The following is a 21,172-nucleotide window of genomic DNA, read 5'->3' on the forward strand; positions in this document are numbered from 1 at the left end:
AAACCAAAAAATAAAAATAAAAATTTAAGAATCAGAGCATCACCAATCACTCAGCCAACTTTTTGTTCTTTGGGAAGTATGAAGCATCATCTTCATCATCATCATCATCATTACCATCGTCGTCGTCCAGCTCTGCTCTGAACCCTGTTAACGCTTTCCCCTCTCTCTCTCTCTCTCACTCTGCAATTTGTTGCCAGAAAGGCCACGTTCAGCTTTCCCCAAATTCTGGGCCCCACTCCCCATGTGCAAAAATCTCATTCCCTACTATTACTCCACTTCCCCAGATCTCTTTGTCTCTCTCTCCAATCCCTTCCCCTCGTCCTCAATCTTCAGAATCCAATGCTTTGTAACTCCCTCTAACCCCACAAAACAACCCCATTTCTCTCTCTCTCTCTCTCTCTGCTCTTCTCCTCTTCTCTGTGGAACTGATATTATCTTCTGGAGATGGAAACCCGTGTTGGGCTGAAGCTCTTAACAATTTTTGTTGCTGGGTTTTGTTCAGTCTTCTTCACTAATGTTGTCTCTGTCACCAATCCAGGCGACGTGGCGGCGATGATGGCTCTGAAGAAGAGCTTGAACGCGCCGGAGGAACTCGGGTGGTCCGACCCGGATCCCTGCAAGTGGAACCACGTTGTCTGCTCGGACGACATGCGCGTCACCCGGATCCAAATCGGGCACCAGAATCTCCAAGGTACACTCCCTCCAAACCTCTCCAACCTCACCCAGCTTGAGCGCCTAGAGCTTCAATGGAACAACATTTCCGGGCCTTTGCCGAGCCTCACTGGGCTCAGCTTATTGCAAGTTTTAATCCTTAGCAACAACCATTTGAGTTCCATTCCCGTGGATTTTTTCTCCGGCTTCTCGTCGCTGCAATCTGTTGAGATCGATAACAACCCTTTTGCGGCGTGGCAAATCCCGGGTAGCCTGAGAAATTCTTCGGGCCTTCAGAATTTCTCGGCTAATTCCGCGAATGTTTCCGGGAAAATACCCCATTTTCTCGGCCCTGGTGATTTTCCCGGGCTGACTAATCTGCATTTGGCCTTCAATAACTTGGAGGGCGGGTTGCCCGCGAGCTTTTCCGGGTCCCAAATCGAGTCTTTGTGGGTTAACGGGCAGACTGGGAAACTCAGCGGACGAATTGATGTGATTCAAAACATGACATTCTTGAGGGAGGCTTGGCTGCATTCCAATGCATTTTCTGGGCCTTTGCCTGATTTTTCTGGGTTAAAGGAAATGCAGAGCTTAAGTCTTCGGGACAATTCGTTTACCGGCCCTGTTCCGGTATCTTTATTTAGTCTTGCTTCCCTGAAAACTGTCAATTTGACCAATAATTTGCTTCAAGGGCCAGTTCCCAAGTTCAGGGATTCAGTTGTAGTGGATATGACCGTGGATACAAATAGCTTTTGTTTGTCAAAACCTGGCGACTGCGATCCGAGAGTGAATGCCTTGCTTTCAGTTGTGAAATCAATGGGCTACCCTGCGAAGTTTGCAGAGAATTGGAAGGGAAATGATCCTTGTGCGGATTGGTTTGGCATTACCTGCAATGGTGGAAACATTACCATAGTTAATTTTCAGAAGATGGGTCTTAATGGTTCCATTTCACCTGAATTTGCATCACTTAAATCGTTGCAAAGGCTGGTTCTTGCCGATAACAATCTCACCGGTACTATTCCTGAAGAGCTTTCAACCCTGCCTGCGCTCACTGAACTCGATGTTGCGAACAACAAGATTTCTGGGAAATTACCGGCTTTCAAGAGTAATGTGATGGTAAATACTGATGGGAATGTGGAATTCGGAAAGGAGAAAAGTGATTCTTCTTCTTCGCCCTCTTCTTCTGGTGGCTCTGGTTCATCTTCTAATGCTGGTTCGGGAGATGAAGGCGGTTCTGAAAATGGGAAGAAATCAAAGAAATGGATTGGAGTAGTCGTGTTTTCCATAATTGGGGGGCTTTTCCTGATTTTCTTGATCGGTTTAGCTGGCTTCTGTCTGTATAAGAGTCAACAAAAGCGCTTTAGCAGAGTACAGAGCCCTAATCAAATGGTAATCCATCCTCGTCATTCAGGATCCGATAATGAGAGCAGCGTGAAGATCACGGTGGCAGGATCGAGTGTTAGTGTTGGTGCGGTGAGTGACACGCATACTGTTCTTAGCAGCGAGACGAGTGACATCCAAATGGTTGAAGCAGGAAACATGGTAATTTCTATTCAGGTGCTGAAAAATGTAACCAACAATTTCAGCGAGGACAATATATTGGGACAAGGAGGTTTCGGGACCGTCTACAAAGGGGAATTGCACGATGGCACGAAAATTGCTGTGAAAAGAATGGAATCCGGGGTAATTACCGGGAAGGGGTTGGCGGAGTTCAAGTCTGAGATTGCTGTTCTCACTAAGGTTCGCCACCGGCATCTTGTTGCTCTTCTTGGTTACTGCTTGGATGGGAACGAGAAGCTACTTGTATACGAATACATGCCTCAAGGAACACTCAGTAGGCATCTGTTCAACTGGGTGGAAGAAGGCCTGAAACCGTTGGAGTGGACAAGAAGGTTGGCGATTGCCCTTGATGTAGCAAGGGGCGTGGAATATCTTCATGGTTTGGCACATCAGAGCTTTATACACAGGGATCTTAAACCGTCTAACATTCTTCTCGGGGATGATATGCGTGCTAAAGTTGCCGATTTTGGTCTGGTTCGTCTTGCTCCTGAAGGGAAAGGATCCATTGAAACAAGAATTGCTGGAACTTTCGGCTACCTTGCGCCAGAATACGCAGGTAATTGTGCTTCATTGTTTTATCCCTGCCATTTTCACTCAAATTGGTAGATGATTTTCAAGTACACTCAAGACAAAGCTGCATATTTTGACTAATTATAATGGATTTTTGTGGTTTCTCATCCTCAATCAATAGATTTGTGTGTCCAAAATTACAAATCGATTTGCTACTACATGTTTTTTGTAATATGCTCTTCCTATTTCTGACAATGTGGCGTGCAGTGACGGGGCGAGTGACTACTAAAGTCGATGTCTTCAGCTTCGGGGTAATTCTAATGGAACTGATCACCGGAAGAAAAGCACTCGACGAGAGCCAGCCGGAGGAGAGCATGCACCTAGTAACATGGTTCAGAAGAATGCATCTTAACAAGGACACATTCCGCAAGGCCATTGATCCCACTGTTGACCTCAGCGAGGAAACGCTCGTGAGCATCAGCACGGTTGCTGAGCTAGCCGGGCACTGCTGCGCGAGGGAACCTTATCAGAGGCCCGACATGGGCCACGCTGTCAACGTGCTATCTTCTCTAGTAGAACTCTGGAAACCGTCAGACCAGAGCTCCGAGGACATATTTGGGATCGACCTTGAGATGTCGTTGCCACAGGCGGTTAAGAAGTGGCAAGCTTTCGAAGGAAGAAGTAACATGGATTCATCGTCTTCCTCATTCCTCCCGAGCCTCGACAACACTCAGACCAGCATACCTACTCGGCCTTACGGATTTGCTGACTCGTTTACGTCTGCTGATGGGAGGTGAGAAGCCGGCCGGGGCATGGCAGTTGTGAATTATGGTTGGTTTCGTTAAGTTCTTGTATGCATTGGGCTTCTTTTTTGTTGGATGTAATCTAAGCTTTTCACTATCCCAGATTTGTTCAGGCCTTTCACTGATGTAGTTTGGAATATGACCTGCACTGGCTTTGTAATGCAATGAGAACTAGGTTGTATGTTTGTTGAATTGCTTGCTTTTGTTGGTGACATTTTTTTACATTCTTTTACTACCTGACGAGGGAATATTTACAGGGGGGCAATTTTACTGTACTACCCCTGGGAGGTTACCATTAACTCGGAGCCATATGTGCCAATAAAGACCAATATGCGATTGCCACGTGTCAAGACTTAGGAGCTCCGCTTATCTTTATAATCTTTATTATGATTTTGAACTAGAAGAGATAAAGAAGAAGATTAAGTCAACCAATGATATCTTTAAATAATCCAAGAATTATCTCTATTAGAGAAGATTATCTTTTCTCCCCATGGAAAGGGGATCAAGCTCTCCTTTTGAAATATATCTTATCTCCTAAGGAAAAGGCCACGGGACATCTATAAATAGAAGGCAACCTCTACAGGTATGGGGATCTGACTCCTAAGGGACTCATATATTATTTTTCTATTACTATTATACTCCTCAAAAACCCTATGAACTGACTTGAGCGTCGGAGGGATCACGAGGAGCAAGTCCCCACCCTTTTTGCAGGTACTTGGTCCGAGACAGAAGAAGGTGATCGGTTCCGCATCATCAATTGGCGCCCACCGTGGGGCCCTCGTCTTTTCCTTCTATTTTCCAAGTACAATTTCAAGCCGTAGGAAATCTATTCAACTCAATTACACGTATTTACTGATTGCATCATGGGTACGCTTGTTTCTCTTTTAATATTTTTTGTGCCTCCTACGGTTTTTTATTTTTCAATTATTGTTTTATGTAAAAATAATTGAAAGAGAAGGCCAAAAGATTCATATATATATATATATGGATATATATGTTCAATCACATAAAAGAAGCGTAATTCTGCCATTATTGTGGATCACACGCACATACATACATGATACACATTTACATTCATATTATATGTATATATATGTTGGAGAAAAACTCCTCATAGAAGCCTAGCAGAGTAAGTAAGAAAAAAGGTATTATATTATAATATTAAAGGGGAAGGCTTTCTGAAAAAAGGGTATATACCCATAAGCCGCCATGGATGAGCCAGGAGATGGCCGCAGCAAGCAACGATAATGGCGGCGACGGAAGCTCCATTAATGTCGCTTTGGTTAAAACTTATTTCTCTCGTTTTATCATTCTAGTATTTTAACTACTATCTATTGGAAAATTGCTAACTATATAGGCAGAGGCAAAAGGTTTTAATTTGAATTGCTTGATATATATGCTCCAATGACTTGAATTTTAATTAATTCTGTTAAAATATTCGGGATTAATAACGTTAACAGACGAAAGGCTCGCCCTGAACACTTGCGGATGTAGGCGTTATGCCGAATCGCAAAAATAAAATACTCTCTTTAATTGCGGATGTAGGCGTTACGCTGAACCACGAAAACAAAATATTGTTATTCTTTAATTGCGGACGTAGGCGTTACGTCGAACCGCGGAAACAAAATATTTGTTATTCTTTGATTGTGGATGTAGGCGTTGTGCCGAACCGCGAAGACAAAATGTTATTATTCTTTAATTGCGAACGTAGACATTTTGTCGAACCGCAAAAATAAAATATCAAATATTCTTTAAAATCTCGGTCATCAACTATAATCCAAGCCATTACGTGCGCATGAAAATCGAAGGTCCGAAAGGCCTCAGCAACGCAAGAGTAAAGGATCAGATGTGATCCTCGAGGGGCCCCGAACCCTCGAACACTGAAAGACAAAGGATCAGATATGATCCTCGGGGGGCCTCGAACCCCCAAACACTCAAGATGAAATGATTAAATATGATCCTCGCAGGGCCCCGAACCCCCGAACACACATTATCTCTGACGGCGGATGTAGGCATCAAGACCGAACCGCGAAGACAAAATATGAACATTATTTCTAATTGCGGACGTAGGCATTTCGCCGAACCGCGAAAATAAAATATGGATATTCTTTAAAATCTCGTCATTAACTACAAATCCAAGCCAGCACGTGCACATGAAGACCAAGGGTCCGAAAGGCCTCGACAGCGCAAAAACAAAGGATCAGATGTGATCCTCGGGGGGCCTCGAACCCCCGAACACTCAAAAACAAAGGATCAGATATGATCCTCGGGGGGCCCCGAACCCCCGAACACTCAAAAACAAATGATCACTTATGATCATCGAACTCTTGACAACTCAAAACCGAAGGTTCAAAGGGGACCACCCCTACTAATTAAGGCACCAGTTCGGAGGCTACGAACCTCTGCCAAATGAAGACCAAAAGGGACCACCCCTACTAATTAAGGCATCAGTTCAGAAGCTACGAACCTCCGCCAAATGAAGACCAAAGGGGACCACCCCTACTAATTAAGGCACCAGTTCGGGGGCTACGAACCTCCGCCAAATGAAGACCAAAGGGGACCACCCCTACTAATTAAGGCACCAGTTCGGAGGCTACGAACCTCCGCCAAATGAAGACCAAAAGGCATCAGGTCGGAGGCTACGAACCTCCGCCAAATGAAGACCAAAGGGGACCACAACCTCGACCAACACAGCTTCGGCTAAACGGCCCCGAAGATAAGGCAAGCGGCCTCGGCCCCCACAGCCTCAGCCAACGGCCTCCGAAGACAAGGCACGTAGCCTCGGCCACCGCGGCCAACGGCCCCCAAAGATCAGGCACGCGGCCTCGGCTACCATAGCCTCAGCCAGTGGCCCCCGAAGACAAGGCACACAGCCTCGGCCAACGGCCTCGAAGATAAGGAAAATTCTCGAACGTCACTATCACCTCGAGCGACCTAATCACCCTTTGCATGGGAAGACTGAAAAGGCACCGGGAGACTTAAGAAGCGAATTCAGCATTCGAGACTGCTAACCCAAATTTTTAACAGAATTTTTTTACAGAGGCTCAGAAAAACAGTGACAACTACTCCTTCAGCTGCCCACCCTCCTTACTCAATCAGCTCAAGGAGTGGGGGGCAAGTGATGAGGGAATATTTATAGGGGGCAATTTTACTGTACTACCCTTGGGAGGTTACCATTAACTCGGAGCCATGTGTGCCAATAAAAACCAATATGCGATCGCCACGTGTTAAGACTTAGGAGCTCCGCTTATCTTTATAATCTTTATTATGATTTTGAACTAGAAGAGATAAAGAAGAAGATTAAGTCAACCAATGATATCTTTAAATAATCCAAGAATTATCTCTATTAGGGAAGATTATCTTTTCTCCCCATGGAAAGGGGATCAACCTCTTCTTTTGAAATATATCTTATCTCCTAAGGAAAAGGCCACGGAACATCTATAAATAGAAGGCAACCTCTACAGGTATGAGAATTTGACTCCTAAGGGACTCATATATTATTTTTCTATTACTATTATACTCCTCAAAAACCCTATGAACTGACTTAAGCGTCGGAGGGATCACGGGGAGCAAGTCCCCACCCTTTTTGCAGATACTTGGTCCGAGACAGAAGAAGGTGATTGACTCCGCATCATCACTACCACAATGATGGAATAGTGTCAATTTGTTGGAACTTATTCAATTGATATTTAACAAACATCATAGTATTACCCAGAATTAATTTAGCCTGGCCTGGGATCCAATAGTTTTAGATAGCTAGCTGGTTGGCATGCACATGGAGAGTAGGATGGCTGACCGACTGTTCTTCGATATGCCTAAGTTAGGAGGAGGAGGAGGAGGAGGCGGCATTAGGAACCAAGAAACAAGGTATGAGCGCTAACAAGTAACCCTTCACTATATTATACAAAAATATGCTCTCCCAATCCTCATCTGTTTCTCAAAACATGTGACGGTCTGGGCTCTCCCCATTTCTGTAACATAGAATCAGTGTGTGTGCATGTGATGTTGAAAGCCAAGCACATGGGATGGATGGTTGGACTTGTTGGAGATCTAAGTCTGATTTGATTTATAATTTTTACGGAGGACAGAGCCCCGAAATTTAAAGGGTCTCAAATTAAGACTTTTATTTTTGTCCTAATTATAATTCTTATAATTGTAATATAGACATTTTTTTTTATCAAATCACATAAATTTAATCTTATCAAGTAAATTCAATCTTATGTGCCTAATTATATTCTAAATTTTCTTTATCAGTGGATCCCTCCTCAGAGCCTTTGGCTTTGCTAATTCCAAATGCGTACTGTGAGTCCAATGCACATTTTATTTTTTGTTAGCTCGTATTTTTATTACAATAAATTTTGATGTTGTCCCCATCTCACATTAATTAAAAAATAAAAAGGAAAAAGTGTTAAATAAAGTACTAAATTTTAACATGAATCAAATAAGTTATTAAATATCAAATAAGTTAGTGTTGCCTAACTTGGTTTTATTTATAGAATTTTAGTGACTTATTTAGTTTATTGGCCAAGTTGTCCTTGGGCCAAAATATAGGGGCTAATTTGATTTTTATTTTTTTAAGAAGAAAAACTATCTTTAAAAAAGCAAAATGTCAAATTAATTAGTATATATACTTTCACTCAAAGTCCAAATTGATCCCTAAACTTCAAAATAGTTTAAAGAGCCATTAAATTTTTATAAAAAGGTTACTCCTTACTTTCTTTCTTTTTTATGTAAAAATATTTTGACTAATGTTTTGAAAATTGACTAGACAGTGAATTGGCCTATTAATTGAGTTACAGGTCAGTTGGTCCGATCGATTAAATCAGAGTGGTCCAACCGAATAATGTCATATATATATTTTATAATTAAATATATATTTAAAATACTAATATTCTATATATTATTATGAGAAATATTATTATTAACTAATATATAATTAATATTTTATATATATTATTAAAAAATTAATTAATAATTAAAAATTTAAAAGTGAGAGAGGAGTTGGAAAAAATTGGGGTCAACCCAATTTTCGGTTCACCGATTCGACCGTATTTTGACTAATTTTGATCCAATTAAAAGATATTTAATTTTTTAAGTTAAATTAAATTAGATAGGCCACTGGTTCCGATTAAACCAATTTGCCCGGCTGATCCAGTTCGATTTTAAAAATAGTGATTTTGACTTCTTATCAAGTCAGGAGTTACTTTTATTTATAAAAAGAAAACTTAATCAATAATTCACAAGTAATAGACACTAGGCACCGGAAAAACATTAAGATGGTAACTTTGAACTGTAGCTGACCACTGAGTAATGAATCACGTGATACGGTCAATTCTTATAGATAATGTTCTTAGGGCATAGGTATGATGTTTTAAATTTGTGGTTAGTTTTGATAATAAAAAATAATATTTAATTTTGATCCTTAAGTTATAAATCAAGTTTATGATTTTTAATAAAAATTAATTTTAAGTACTTATGTGAAAATGAAAATCGAATAATTTATAATTTTCGCTAAGTTTGGAATATTAATACATTATAAGGAGACATATAAGAAAATATTTTTATTTTGAAAAACTATCTCCTAGTATTTTGATAGCTAATGTTCAATGTTGTTAAAATAATTTTTAATTAATTTTTTAAGAAATAAAATATATGTATTTTGTGAGTGGTAAAATTGTTAAATCCTGAATTTGTACTAAAACCAAAATTCTACTTTCTTATTATTATGGATTTTAATTTTTTAAATATTTTTATTGAATTCAAATGGGGGATATTTTCTTAGTTACATTTATATATTAAATAAATGGAAGGTAAAATATAAATTAAAGAAAATAAGGACATTTACTTAATATAAATATATTATAATGTATATATGTTATGAATTATATCATCAAGCAAATCTAATATATATTCTAAATCTGTCGACCGTTTATTCCTACTTGTCGATTGGCTATATGGACCTATCGACCGATTCTAATTATGTTGTCAATCAGTTGCTCGACATGCTCTCAGTTGTTTGCTGTTGACCGCATCTGCATCACAACCTGTCGACTAGTATTATTAACCTGTCAACCGGTTAGATGAAGTTGTCGACTAATTTGTCCCAGATAGCATGTAACAGTTAGTTCATCCACTCTTCCAAAGTGATTTTTCCCCTACTAACGATAAGATTCGTGAATGGGCTATCAAGGCACTATAAATACAAGTCAAATGGATGATTCAAATCAACCAAGAAATATCATTACAAGCTTACAAGTGTTTATTCTTCAAGTGTTTCATTATTTCATTTGTTCTTCATTTTTCTCTCTAAAGGCTTTGTTTATCATTTGTATTATCTTATTCAAGCATTGTATTTATATTAAGAGATCTTGTAACTAAAAATGTCTACTATTAGATCCTCTCATTTTATTATTCTTGGTTTTCCTAACTTGTTACTAGAGGGTTTACTTGTTTAAGTAAGAGATTGTGATACCTAACTTAGTGTTAGAAGGCTTACTTATCTAAGCAAGAGGTTGTAAATTCCTAACTTGTTGCTAGATGGTCTATTCGGAAAGATATGAAGTTTTTAGTGGATTAATTGAAATATCCTTAGTGAAGAACTAAGGTAGTGGATTAGGGTTGATTTAAGTCGAACCACTATATATCGTTGTGTCTCTTCTTTGCTTGTGTTTTTCCTTTCATTTATTGTTCCATGCATTTCAATAATCATCACTTGAACTAAAATTTCATTTTTCATCAAAAAGATCTTCAAGTTTAATCAATTTTTTAAAACAACTCAATTCACCTCCCTCTTGGGTACAAGTGCCATTGTTATTCAAATATAACAAGGTCAAGTGGTTGGACCATGATAAATTCGAATTCGTATCAGTAAGTCGTGGGTTCGATTCCTTACTGATGTGACACTACCTAAAATTACAAGAATACCCATACGCACTAATGGCCTTGCTCGCCACATAGATTGCCCGAGAGGTTGACACGTGGCAAGTCAACAATCTGGTGCGGAGTCCGAAAGATCCAAGCCGGTCCTCATCAGTTATAAAAAGCTATACAGCTCTCATAGTTATTACTACTTACATTTTATTCTATTGATTTGAGCGTCGGAGTCCACCCCGGGGGACCCTAGCCCCGCCACTCCGTTGTCTTACAGGTTCTATTACCAAGATCCGACATCGTTAAGTCGGGGTTCAATTCTCGAGGCCCATTCGCAGAGGTGGCACGTGGCAATCGGTCTCAAAAACCATCATCATTTGGCGCCCACCGTGGGGCCGACGTCCAGACTCGCCAGCCTCTTCTTTCCCTGCCTCGCGCTTTGGACTTCAACTCCTCACCTTGGACCTCGGATTTCCCACAAGTGTCAATGACTTTCGCTTCTTGCCATAACTAACTACATGGCTCCCAGAAAAGATGTGACTCGTAGTCAGGCGGGTGCCAATCTAGAGGCCCCACCGCAAGGGGAGAATCTACCACCTCCGGCCAATCCAATGCCGGGGGATCGACTCACCAGGCTGGAAAATCAGGTCCAACAGTTAACAGAGTTTTTGACTGGTTATTTACACCAGAATGAACAACATCGTCCGCACGTGCCCTCTTAGAGGGCGGAGCATCAGTCGCCTCCTCCTACTTGGGAGCCTCGTCAATCCCGCCAGTCAGGCCAGGAAATCCACTCCTCTGAGGCAGCAGGATCTACTTCTTCCCCCTCACGAGAAGGAGGGACTTCGCAGGAGAGGCGATTGCGTTTCTTAGATAGGCTAGTCCAGGAACTCAAAAAAGGAAAGGAAGAGCTACCCCACCTTGGCTCTAACCAACCCTTGAGCAAAGGTATCATGTCAGAGGTCCCACCAGAAAGGTTTCGTATCCCATCAATCAAGCTCTATGATGGAAGCACAAACCCCTATAATCACGTAAAACTTTTCTCCTCTCACATGCTGGTGCAATCGGGGTCCGACGCGATGTGGTGTCTGGCATTTTTAGCTACTTTGGGAGGTCATGCCCAGACTTGATACTCCTGTCTTCCCCATCATTCCATCAACAGCTGGGAAGAGGTAAAGACCTGCTTCCTAGCCCATTACTCTCCCTTAAAGCGCCACCGGAAGTCTTCCATGGCTCTGGTGAACATCAAGCAAAACCAGGGTGAATCCCTAAGGGATTTTGTGGCTAGATTCAATGAGGAAGCGATGAGCATCGAAGAGTTCGATCAGCGGATTACAATTATGGCCCTTTAGAATGGCTTGAGGGCTGGACCATTCACTCAATCCTTGGCCAAAACTCCACCTCGTACTTTCATATAAGCCCTTGCCCGGGCTAATAAATACATCAACGCTGAAGAAATAATGAAGGTCAAGCGAGCTGAGCAACCAGACAAGAAGGGTCAAGAACCTTAGGCCCAAGACGAAGGTGGACTAATAGCCGGAAGAAACTCAACACCCTCTTCGATGAGGGAGTGGCAACAATCCAAGAGTCAAGTGCTCTAAGCCATCCACAAGCCGAAGATAGACTAATGGCCGGAAGAAACTTAACACCCTCATTCGCGTGGGAGTGGCAGAAATCCAAGGGTTAAGTGCCCTAGGCCGTCCCCAAGTCGAAGATGGACTAATGACTAGAAAAAATTCAAAGCCCAACGCCCTCTTTCGCGTGGGAGTGGCAACAATCAAAGGGTTAAGTGCCCTAGGCCGTCCACAAGCTGAAGATCGACTAATGGCCAGAAGAAACTCAACACCCTCCTTCGCGTGGGAGTGGTAACAATCAAAAGGTCAAGTGCCTTAGGCCGTCTACAAGCCGAAGATCGACTAATGGACGGAAGAAACTCGACACCCTCCTTCGTGTGGGAGTGGCAAAACTCCAAGGGTCAAGTGCCCTAGGTCGTCCCCAAAGGTGGACTAATAGCCAAGGAAAACTCCAGCCTAACACCCTCATTCGCGAGGGAGTGGCTAAAATCCAAGGGTCATGAGTCTTAGGCCGTCCCCAAAGATGGACTAATGGCCAATAAAAAACTCCAGCCCAACACCCTCCTTCGCGTGGGAGTGACAACCATCCAAGGGTCAAGTTCCCTAAGCCGTCCCCAAATGTGGACTAATGGCCAAGGAAAAACTCTAGCCCAACACCCTCTTCCGTGAGAGAGTGGCTAAAATCCAAAGGTCATGAGCCCTAGGCCGTCCATAAGCCTAAGATGGATTAATGGTCGGAAGAAACTCAACACCCTCCTTCGCATGGGAGTGGCAAAAATCCAAGGGTTAAGTGTCCTGGGCCATCCACAAGCCGAAGGTGGACTAATGGCTACAGAAAAAAATTCAAAGCCCAACACCCTCTTCCGCGAGGGAGTAGCTAAAATCCAAGGGTCACGAGCCCTAGGCCGTCCCCAAAGGTGGACTAATGGCTACAAAAAAACTGTAGCCCAACACCTTCCTCCGCGAGGGAGTGGATAAAATCCAAGGGTCAAGTGCCCTAGGCCGTCCACAAGTAGAAGGTGGACTAACGGCCGGAAGAAACTCAACACCCTCCTCGACGAGGGAGTGACGAGAATCCAAGGGTCAGGATCCTAGGCTGTTCCCAAGCCGAATGTGGACTAACAGCAGAAAAAAATTCAAAGCCCAGCACCCTCTTCTGCGTGGGAGTGATTGAAATCCAAAGGTTAAGAGACCAAGGGATCCCATCTTGACAAGAGGATATCTCAGCCTGATCAACCAGATCAAGGAATCCCACTAGAGGATATCCTAGCCTGACCAAGAGAAGAAAGATAGAGGTCAGGGAAGAAAAACCACAGTTGGACACAAGCCAAAATGAGCTCAACAGACGCGACTTAGTTTGAGAAATCTCGAACCACGCCTGCAACAAAGAAAAACTAAAGAAATTGGTTAGTCGACTTATTTTGTTGTTATTAACAAATTTATATATATATATATATTAAATAAATATAAAAAAAAGGACAGGTGCCCCAAGGTCAGCCATAGACGACCTCAGCATACATATGTATATGCATTTACATTAAAGTATATATATATATATACACACATTTAAAAAAAAAATAGAAAAAGTAAGGAAGGGGGCAAGAGCCCCAAGGGTCGGCCATGGCCGACCCAATATATCTATATATGTATATATATTTATATATTAAAAAAAAAAAAAAGCAAGCAAGCAAGCAGGAAGGGGGCTCCCAGAGGGAGGTCGGCCATGGCCGAGGTCGGCCAGGGCCGAGCTTCCAGGCCCTGGCCGACCTCGGCCAGGCTAAGCTAAGCGCTCGGCCACGAGCCAGGGCCGACAGCCTTTGCCTGGTTGAGGAAAAAGATGCATTAATTTTAAAAAAAAAAAGACAAAAAAAAAAAGCAACAAATAAGGTGCAAAATAATATAAATAAATAAAAAAGCAAAGGAAGAAATAAAAAAAAAAAAAGGAAAAGAGGGAAAAATTATCAAAAAGTTAAAAGCTTGGCGGTCTCATACTTAAAAACACTCATGTGCATCTCGAGAAAATCTACAGTCAAATAACCACATAAATTAAGTTACTTCTCAACCCAGCGTGATTCTCAGCTTAGATCAAGGAGTGGGGGGCAAGTGATGTGACACTACCTAAAATTACAAGAATACCCCTACGCGCTAATGGTCTTGCTCGCCACATGGATTGCCCGAGAGGTTAACACGTGGCAAGTCAACAATCTGGTGCGGAGTCCGAAAGATCCAAGCCGGTCCTCATCAGGTATAAAAAGCTCTACAGCTCTCATAATTATTACTACTTACATTTTATTCTACTGATTTGAGCGTCAGAGTCCACCCTGGGGGACCCTAGCCCCGCCACTCCGTTGTCTTGCAGGTTCTATTACCGAGATCCGACATCGTCAAGTCCGAGATTCAATTCTGGGGGCTCATTCGCAGAGGTGGCATGTGGCGGTCAGTCCCAAAAACGATCATCACTTACTCTACGCAATTAGGCAAAGACTCTACATACGATTTATTTTCTCTGCCGAAATCGATGACACAAGTGATGGGGGATTGTGCAAGGACGATAATCCTAAGTCAATTCTCCTATATAAAATTTTATGAAATTTATTATGTCGCTACTAAGTTAATTAAGAAATTTCATGGAATCTATTTATATATTGTGGGATGCAAATGTTGGATACGCATCAATACTTAGAGACTACAATATAGCTAATAGCAATGAGCTAGTAATAACAAATTTGAAATGTCATATTTTTAGGTTAATTTTTAAAATTAATTATCAAAAGGGTAATAACATAAATTTCAAATGTCACATTTTTAGTTTAATTTTAAAGATAAGTTATCAAAAAGTTCCTAAACCTCAATTGTGTTTCAAAATTTATACCTTTTTTAATGGTTATATTTAAATTATTAAACCATTTCAATAATAAATTAATTGTTGTTTGTGTTTGTCAAATTTAGCGATTAAATTAGAGTTGTGAAACAAGAAAATCAAGCCAGGCCAGCCTGTCTCTTTGCCAGTCAAGCTCATGCTTTTTGAGGGTCAGGCCAGGAAACAGGTTATATATCAGACTGTGGTACTTGTACTCACCGAATCATAGATTCGATGATTGAATTGGACTTTTTCATCAATAAAGTTCAATCATTAAGTTGTCGTGATGGGAGAAGCACAATCAAGCTTCGTCCACGAATGAAGCCCAATTTGGCTTCATCAGCGCAACAAATGGGAGAAGCTCGAGCTTTCATTAGGAATGAAACCCGATTAGATTTCATCTAGAGGCGACAGTGGTAAGGCGATGAGATGGTGTAGCGACAATTAGCGCGAGGCGAAGGAACAAGGCGACGACAAGATGTTGCGATGGTTGCGCACGCTAGGCACTACAATAGGGTGACGACAGGATGCAGCGACGATCGCACAAGGCGCTACAACAAGGTGACGAGAAGATGCATCGGCGATCAACAATCAATAGGGCAATGCGAGACAGCGATGAGGCCAACGTGAGACGACAACGAGGCGAGGCGTGGCGAAACTTGCTAGAGGCAACCAAGGGCAGAAGTGGTGAATTTACAAATTGAGTGAGGACATTTTTGTTATTCGACATCTTCGATCATTCTCATTCCGACAAAATAGCATTTTCCTTATATAATTAGGTCCATTTGGCACTGCATTTAAGGTAAATTTAATATCACCTGACATAAATAAATAAGATTTTAAATATGTTCGAGAATTCAAATTCAACCTAACTAAGATTTTATCAAATACTTTTAATCTAATCCACACATTTCAATCTCAAAGAGATAACAGTTGGCTTCAACGACTTGAATAGTTGTGCTGACAAGAGATTGTGAATTAAAAACTTTAATTAGGAATCTTAGTGCTAATACGAGGCAATGAATAATTGAAAAAGAATAATGTTAGGAGTATTCAATATTAATGACGTTGTTATTAGTGATGTGACACTTTTTTATTATAGAAAAGTAAAGAAATAATGTATTATTATCTCGTTTAATTGCCTAACATCTCTTTTAATGATAATATAATACATAACTAATGATATCATTATCAATTATCATTATAATATTATTTGTTAAAATATGGACAATCAATGGAACTATAATAGAGAAAATCTTGATAGCAAGTGAGTCTTTTGAGTTAAGCTATCATCATGAATGAATATTAATTTAGGGATGATAATAATGGGTGGTGGTTGACTTATTTATTTATATATATTAATTTTTAATAAATCTTATTAAGAGATGATCCATGGACAATCCCTACCCTCAAGACAAACATTGTTCACGATGAGATTGTTCTGATAGTGACTTGGTATAATAATGTTTACATACACTAATTAATTAATCAATGTGTGTGGGCCTTGTGATTGAGGTGCAAACTGTTGCTAGCAGCAAGGGATGATCTCATCTCATTACGTTTCTCCACACTTTTGTTCAAAGTTAAGACTTTCTTTTGTAACTTTGTATGGGTTGTTTATTATTACCGTGCCCACTGCATGCCTACCTAAAATATTTTATTGAGAAAAATCATACCTTACGTGACCACTTGTTACACTTATTGTCATTGTATTTGAAATTTAATACCCGTTTACGCTGCAGCTGCACGCACCCAGTTGGCCTGGTTTGCTACACTACACCGTCCCAATTAGGCCACAGGCTATCTTATACACATACTCTACTTGATAAATAATTATTAAGGATATTACTTCTTCAGTTTAATTAAGCTAATTATTATTAAGTGAGATATACTTTTACTTATCATTAAAAAGAAATTAATAATGATTCTCTCCAGTTCAGACAATCAAAGATGCCGGCCGGTGTCAGTATAATTAAGCATCTCAGCTTAATTTCATCATCATCTGCCTGCCAAATAAAAGCCCACTTGAGATTCTTCTGGTACTATTCTACTTATCTATATTATCGATCGGTAGAAATCAATAGTTTTGGTAAAGTGATCATTTGATTATTTCTATAAGCACGTCCTTAATTTTCAATTAGTACTATCAAACTAATACAATAACAGCAAATTACAGATTATTAATTAGTTATTGTTAAGTATGAACATATCTCATTGCACGCGTTTCCAGCAATAAGTTCCAGTTAGTGTAAATGCGATGCGAGCGCTTCCGTTGCAATATTTTTATTTTTATTATGTTTCACATTCTTTATATTAATTATTAATTATACTAGATAGATAGATAGATACATATACAAAATGGAGCCCCCGTGCGGCCGATGATCAAAACCCGTCGGTGTCACCGGCCACGCCCCAGGTGCTGAATTTGACCAGCTGACTCAGTCAGTCCTATGAACCCAGCCCAGTCAACAGTCAAATCCCAGCCAGCCGGCTAGCCCACATCAATTTCTTCTCTCTTTTATTAATTATATTTTATTGTTTTGCTAAGTCGCCTCTATCAATTTCATCGCCCATAACCAAATAACAACGGCAATGCAACCCAGACAGAGACAACCCCCCCCCCCCCCCCCCTCTATCTTTGATTGTTTCTCCCATCGATGCCAAACCTTCTCTTTCGTACTTTCAACGGTCAACATTCAAACAAGTATTCAGCGGCTTCTAGTACGTACTCGTCCAGTCGCCAGCCTTTCAAGTTTAAATCGCTCCATTTTCCATTAATTCCTACAACAATACTAACGTTGAAGGAACTTTAATTTCTTCCGTCCCCTACTCTCTCCCCAACCTTTGACTATCTCTCCCTTCAAATATTTGAACCCTTTAAGTTCATTTCATTCGTGTATTTATTATATATATATATATATATATATATATACATGCAAGTCCATCAAATAATTCACTCTTGAGTTCTCCTCATGCAATAGACGAAAATATCAACTTCGATCGGTTCTTACCATATTGAACCATGATTTTGCCTTGGAGAAGACGAGGAGCCGGACGTCGTTCCAGCAAGGTCGAGGATCTCAGTTCCTCAGAGGGCGATTTGGGCATGGAGCTAGCGATCCCGAAGTATTTCCGTTGCCCCATCTCTCTCGATCTGATGAAAGATCCGGTGACATTGTCAACGGGGATCACGTACGATCGAGAGAACATCGAGAAGTGGATCGAATCCGGCAACCAAAATTGCCCCATCACCAACCAGGTGCTGAGAAACTTCGATCTCATACCAAACCATGCCATAAGAAGAATGATCCAAGATTGGTGCGTCGAGAACCGTTCCCACGGCGTTGAACGGATCCCGACGCCCAGAATTCCTGTGAGCCCCGGCGAGGTCTTGGACGTTTGCTCGAAGATTGAGGCGGCAACTCAAACCGGCGATCGGAAAACCTGCCTGGAATTGGTCGAGAAGGTGAAGAAATGGGCGAGAGAGAGTGAGCGTAGCAGGCTCTGTATCGTCGAGAGCGGAGCCGGCTGCGTATTCTCGGCTTCGCTGGATTACTTTTCATCAGTTTCGATCGAAGAAAACGAATCACTTTTGGCAGAAATTTTGTCTTCGTTGACATGGATGTTTCCGCTCGGCGAAGAAGGCCAATCCAGGCTAGCTTCGGCTTCGTCTTTACGTTGCATGGCTGGGTTCCTGAATTCGGAAGATCTTTCCGCCCGGCAAAACGCAGTTCTCGTGTTGAAAGAGTTGCTTTCTTTGGATCAAAAGCACGTAAACGCCTTGGCCGAGATTGAAGGCGTTGATAGAGCCTTGGTCAAGATAATTAAGGACCAGATTTGCCCTAAAGCTACCAATGCCTCTTTAGTGGCGATTTACTACATAACTTCTTCACATTCTACATCTCGTGACAATATTATTCCGAGGTTTCTTGAACTGGGTATCGTCTCATTGGTACTGGAAATTCTCCTCGGTGGCGAAAGGAGAATATCGGAGAAGGCGCTTGGAGTTTTGGACGGAATCTGTGGCTGCAGACAGGGGGTCAAAATGGCTGGAAACCATGCCCTAACCACGCCAGTCGTGGTGAAGAAGATACTGCGAGTTTCAGAAATGGCGACGGAGTTTTCAGTCTCGATTCTTTGGAAGCTCTGCAAGAGTGAAGACGGAGGTGTAAATCGTGATCAGCTCACTGAGGCGCTCTCGTTGGGAGCTTTTCAGAAGCTGCTGGTGGTGCTGCAGGTTGGTTGCAGCGAGAAGACGAAGGAGAAGGCCACTGAGTTGCTGAAACTGTTGAATCAGAACAGGGAGAGGTTGGGATGTTCTGATTCGTCGATGGTTTTCAAGCATCTGAAAAGGCCGTAGGATATATATACAAGCATCTGAACAGAGACCATAACTAATATTTGATATATAGATCATCGATCAGACCATAAGATGTAAAAAGGAGGACTCAAGATTAGGATATACAAAGTTCTTCAATTACGTACACACCTTTGTAAAAAGAATTCATTCAAAATTTGAAATTTATCAGCAGGATATATAGAATAATAATATTTTACGTACCCCAATGTTTTGTTACACCTTTAATTTATTCCAATGAAATGACCATTTTATGGGCAACAAGTTTTAGACTTTTAAGGATATGTTTTAATAATGTACAGTCCATAAAACTAACTATTATATGGGTTCTTTATGTTTGTTTGCGGGGATAGAACAGATAAAAATTATTTTATATTTGATTTATATCTATACATGCCGAATAATAGTTGGGATGTCTTAATCACTTCATCAGGGATTATAACATGGAAAATGCTATTCATACATAAGCTTTTATACAGAAAGCTTACACATGGAAAATGCTATTCATACGTAAGCTTTTGTACAGAAAATTTATAGGGATGATATATCGCGATATTTTGATATCAAAATATCGCGATATTTTACGATATATTGATCATTGTCCATCCCCTTCTCCCTCTCTCCCTTTCCCTCATCGCTGCAACCTCACCTGTTGTCGTTCTTCGCCTTTGCCTGCTTTCACCGCCGCCTCACCTCTGTCGCCTCACCCCATCACCTCTGCTGCCTCATCCCGTCGTCTCTGCCGCCTCGTCGCTGCCTCTACCGCTGCCGCTGGGACCGACAGTGTGAGAGGAAGAGTGAGAGAGAGATGTTGCATTTGGGGCATTTGGGTCATTAATTGCAAGGACAAAATAGATATTTTGATTGTCCTGTAAATTCTTCTGTAACATTTGTTCTGTACAAATAGCATGACCCTTATAACATAATCTTGGAAGTTAGGATATATTATCTAGAGGATAGGATTATGGCAAAAATGACCATTTTGCCCTCCAAGTGTAAATGTTTAAAACTTTAAATATTTTTTAAGATTTTAACTATTTTAAAAATTTGTAATAGGGGTATTTTGATTATTTTTGCATTATCATGTGTCTATCCTTACATTAACCAAACATAAAATAGAATTAAATATATAGAATATCTCGTAGTGTAGCTTTGCTAATTACTAAACACTTGAAATATAGGACTAATTAAAATTTTCAAAAATAGACAATCAGTTCTTAATCAAATGCGGCCTTAATTTATTCCAGCGAATTGACCGGTTTATGCATGGGCAAGAAGTTTTAGACTTTTAGGTTGTATTGTATGTTTCAATAATGTATTATAGTGTATAACACTAACATAAAAATGAACTTAATTTTTTATTTTATCTTAGTTAGAAAGTTTAAATTATAAGAGCTTATTTGAAAATTTTAGATTTTAAGCACATTTTTGCCTTTTACTTTTACTTGGTTAATAAAATTTTTTATTACAACTTATAAGCTCTTTAAAAAAATTAGTGAATACCAACTTTTGAAAAAAGTTATTAGAAGACCTTAATTATATATAAGTTAAGTAGCTTATAAGCTATTCTAAATAATAAAACTAAATAATATATCCAAAACTTAATGGTTAAAATATAATCATCCATCACCAAGGACCCTTTAGTATATATACTTATACAAATTAAGATCGTGGCTTCATCGGAATGATTATTGAAAAGTCCGGAGTTATATAATATGTTTCCCAAAAAAAGTCATTTCATGATAATTATAAATAAGACATCACTACAAAGTTTTTCTTTTGAGTGAGCAAAAACAAAAATGCCCATTGTTTTGATTAGGAAGAATCCCCTCCCTATATGCATATATCTTTCTGTCACTTATTAACTGCCTAACTATAATAATAACAATATATGAAAAGGAAATTAAAACAGTTAAAACAAAAAGTTTAAATTGGATTATCATCCTTTGCCGCAAGAAGAAAAAAGTCTCTACATACATATATTGAG

The 21,172-nt window shown here is 40.4% G+C and overlaps 2 protein-coding genes across 2 annotated transcripts; both read left to right on the forward strand.

Moving 5' to 3' along the window:
• On the forward strand, positions 1-3,716 carry LOC127803895 (receptor protein kinase TMK1). The gene is made up of 2 exons (XM_052340508.1): positions 1-2,767; positions 2,989-3,716. The coding sequence occupies exons 1-2, from the start codon at positions 445-447 to the stop codon at positions 3,516-3,518; spliced, it is 2,853 nt and encodes a 950-aa protein (XP_052196468.1). The 5' UTR covers positions 1-444; the 3' UTR covers positions 3,519-3,716.
• Positions 3,717-17,626: 13,910 nt separating this feature from the next.
• Positions 17,627-19,388, forward strand: LOC127803896 (U-box domain-containing protein 21). The gene has a single exon (XM_052340509.1). It carries the CDS (start codon positions 17,851-17,853, stop codon positions 19,186-19,188), a length of 1,338 nt encoding a protein of 445 aa, XP_052196469.1. The 5' UTR covers positions 17,627-17,850; the 3' UTR covers positions 19,189-19,388.
• Positions 19,389-21,172: the final 1,784 nt, after the last annotated feature.

Source organism: Diospyros lotus, chromosome 6 (assembly GCF_014633365.1).
Source record: "Diospyros lotus cultivar Yz01 chromosome 6, ASM1463336v1, whole genome shotgun sequence".
NCBI lineage: Eukaryota > Viridiplantae > Streptophyta > Magnoliopsida > Ericales > Ebenaceae > Diospyros > Diospyros lotus.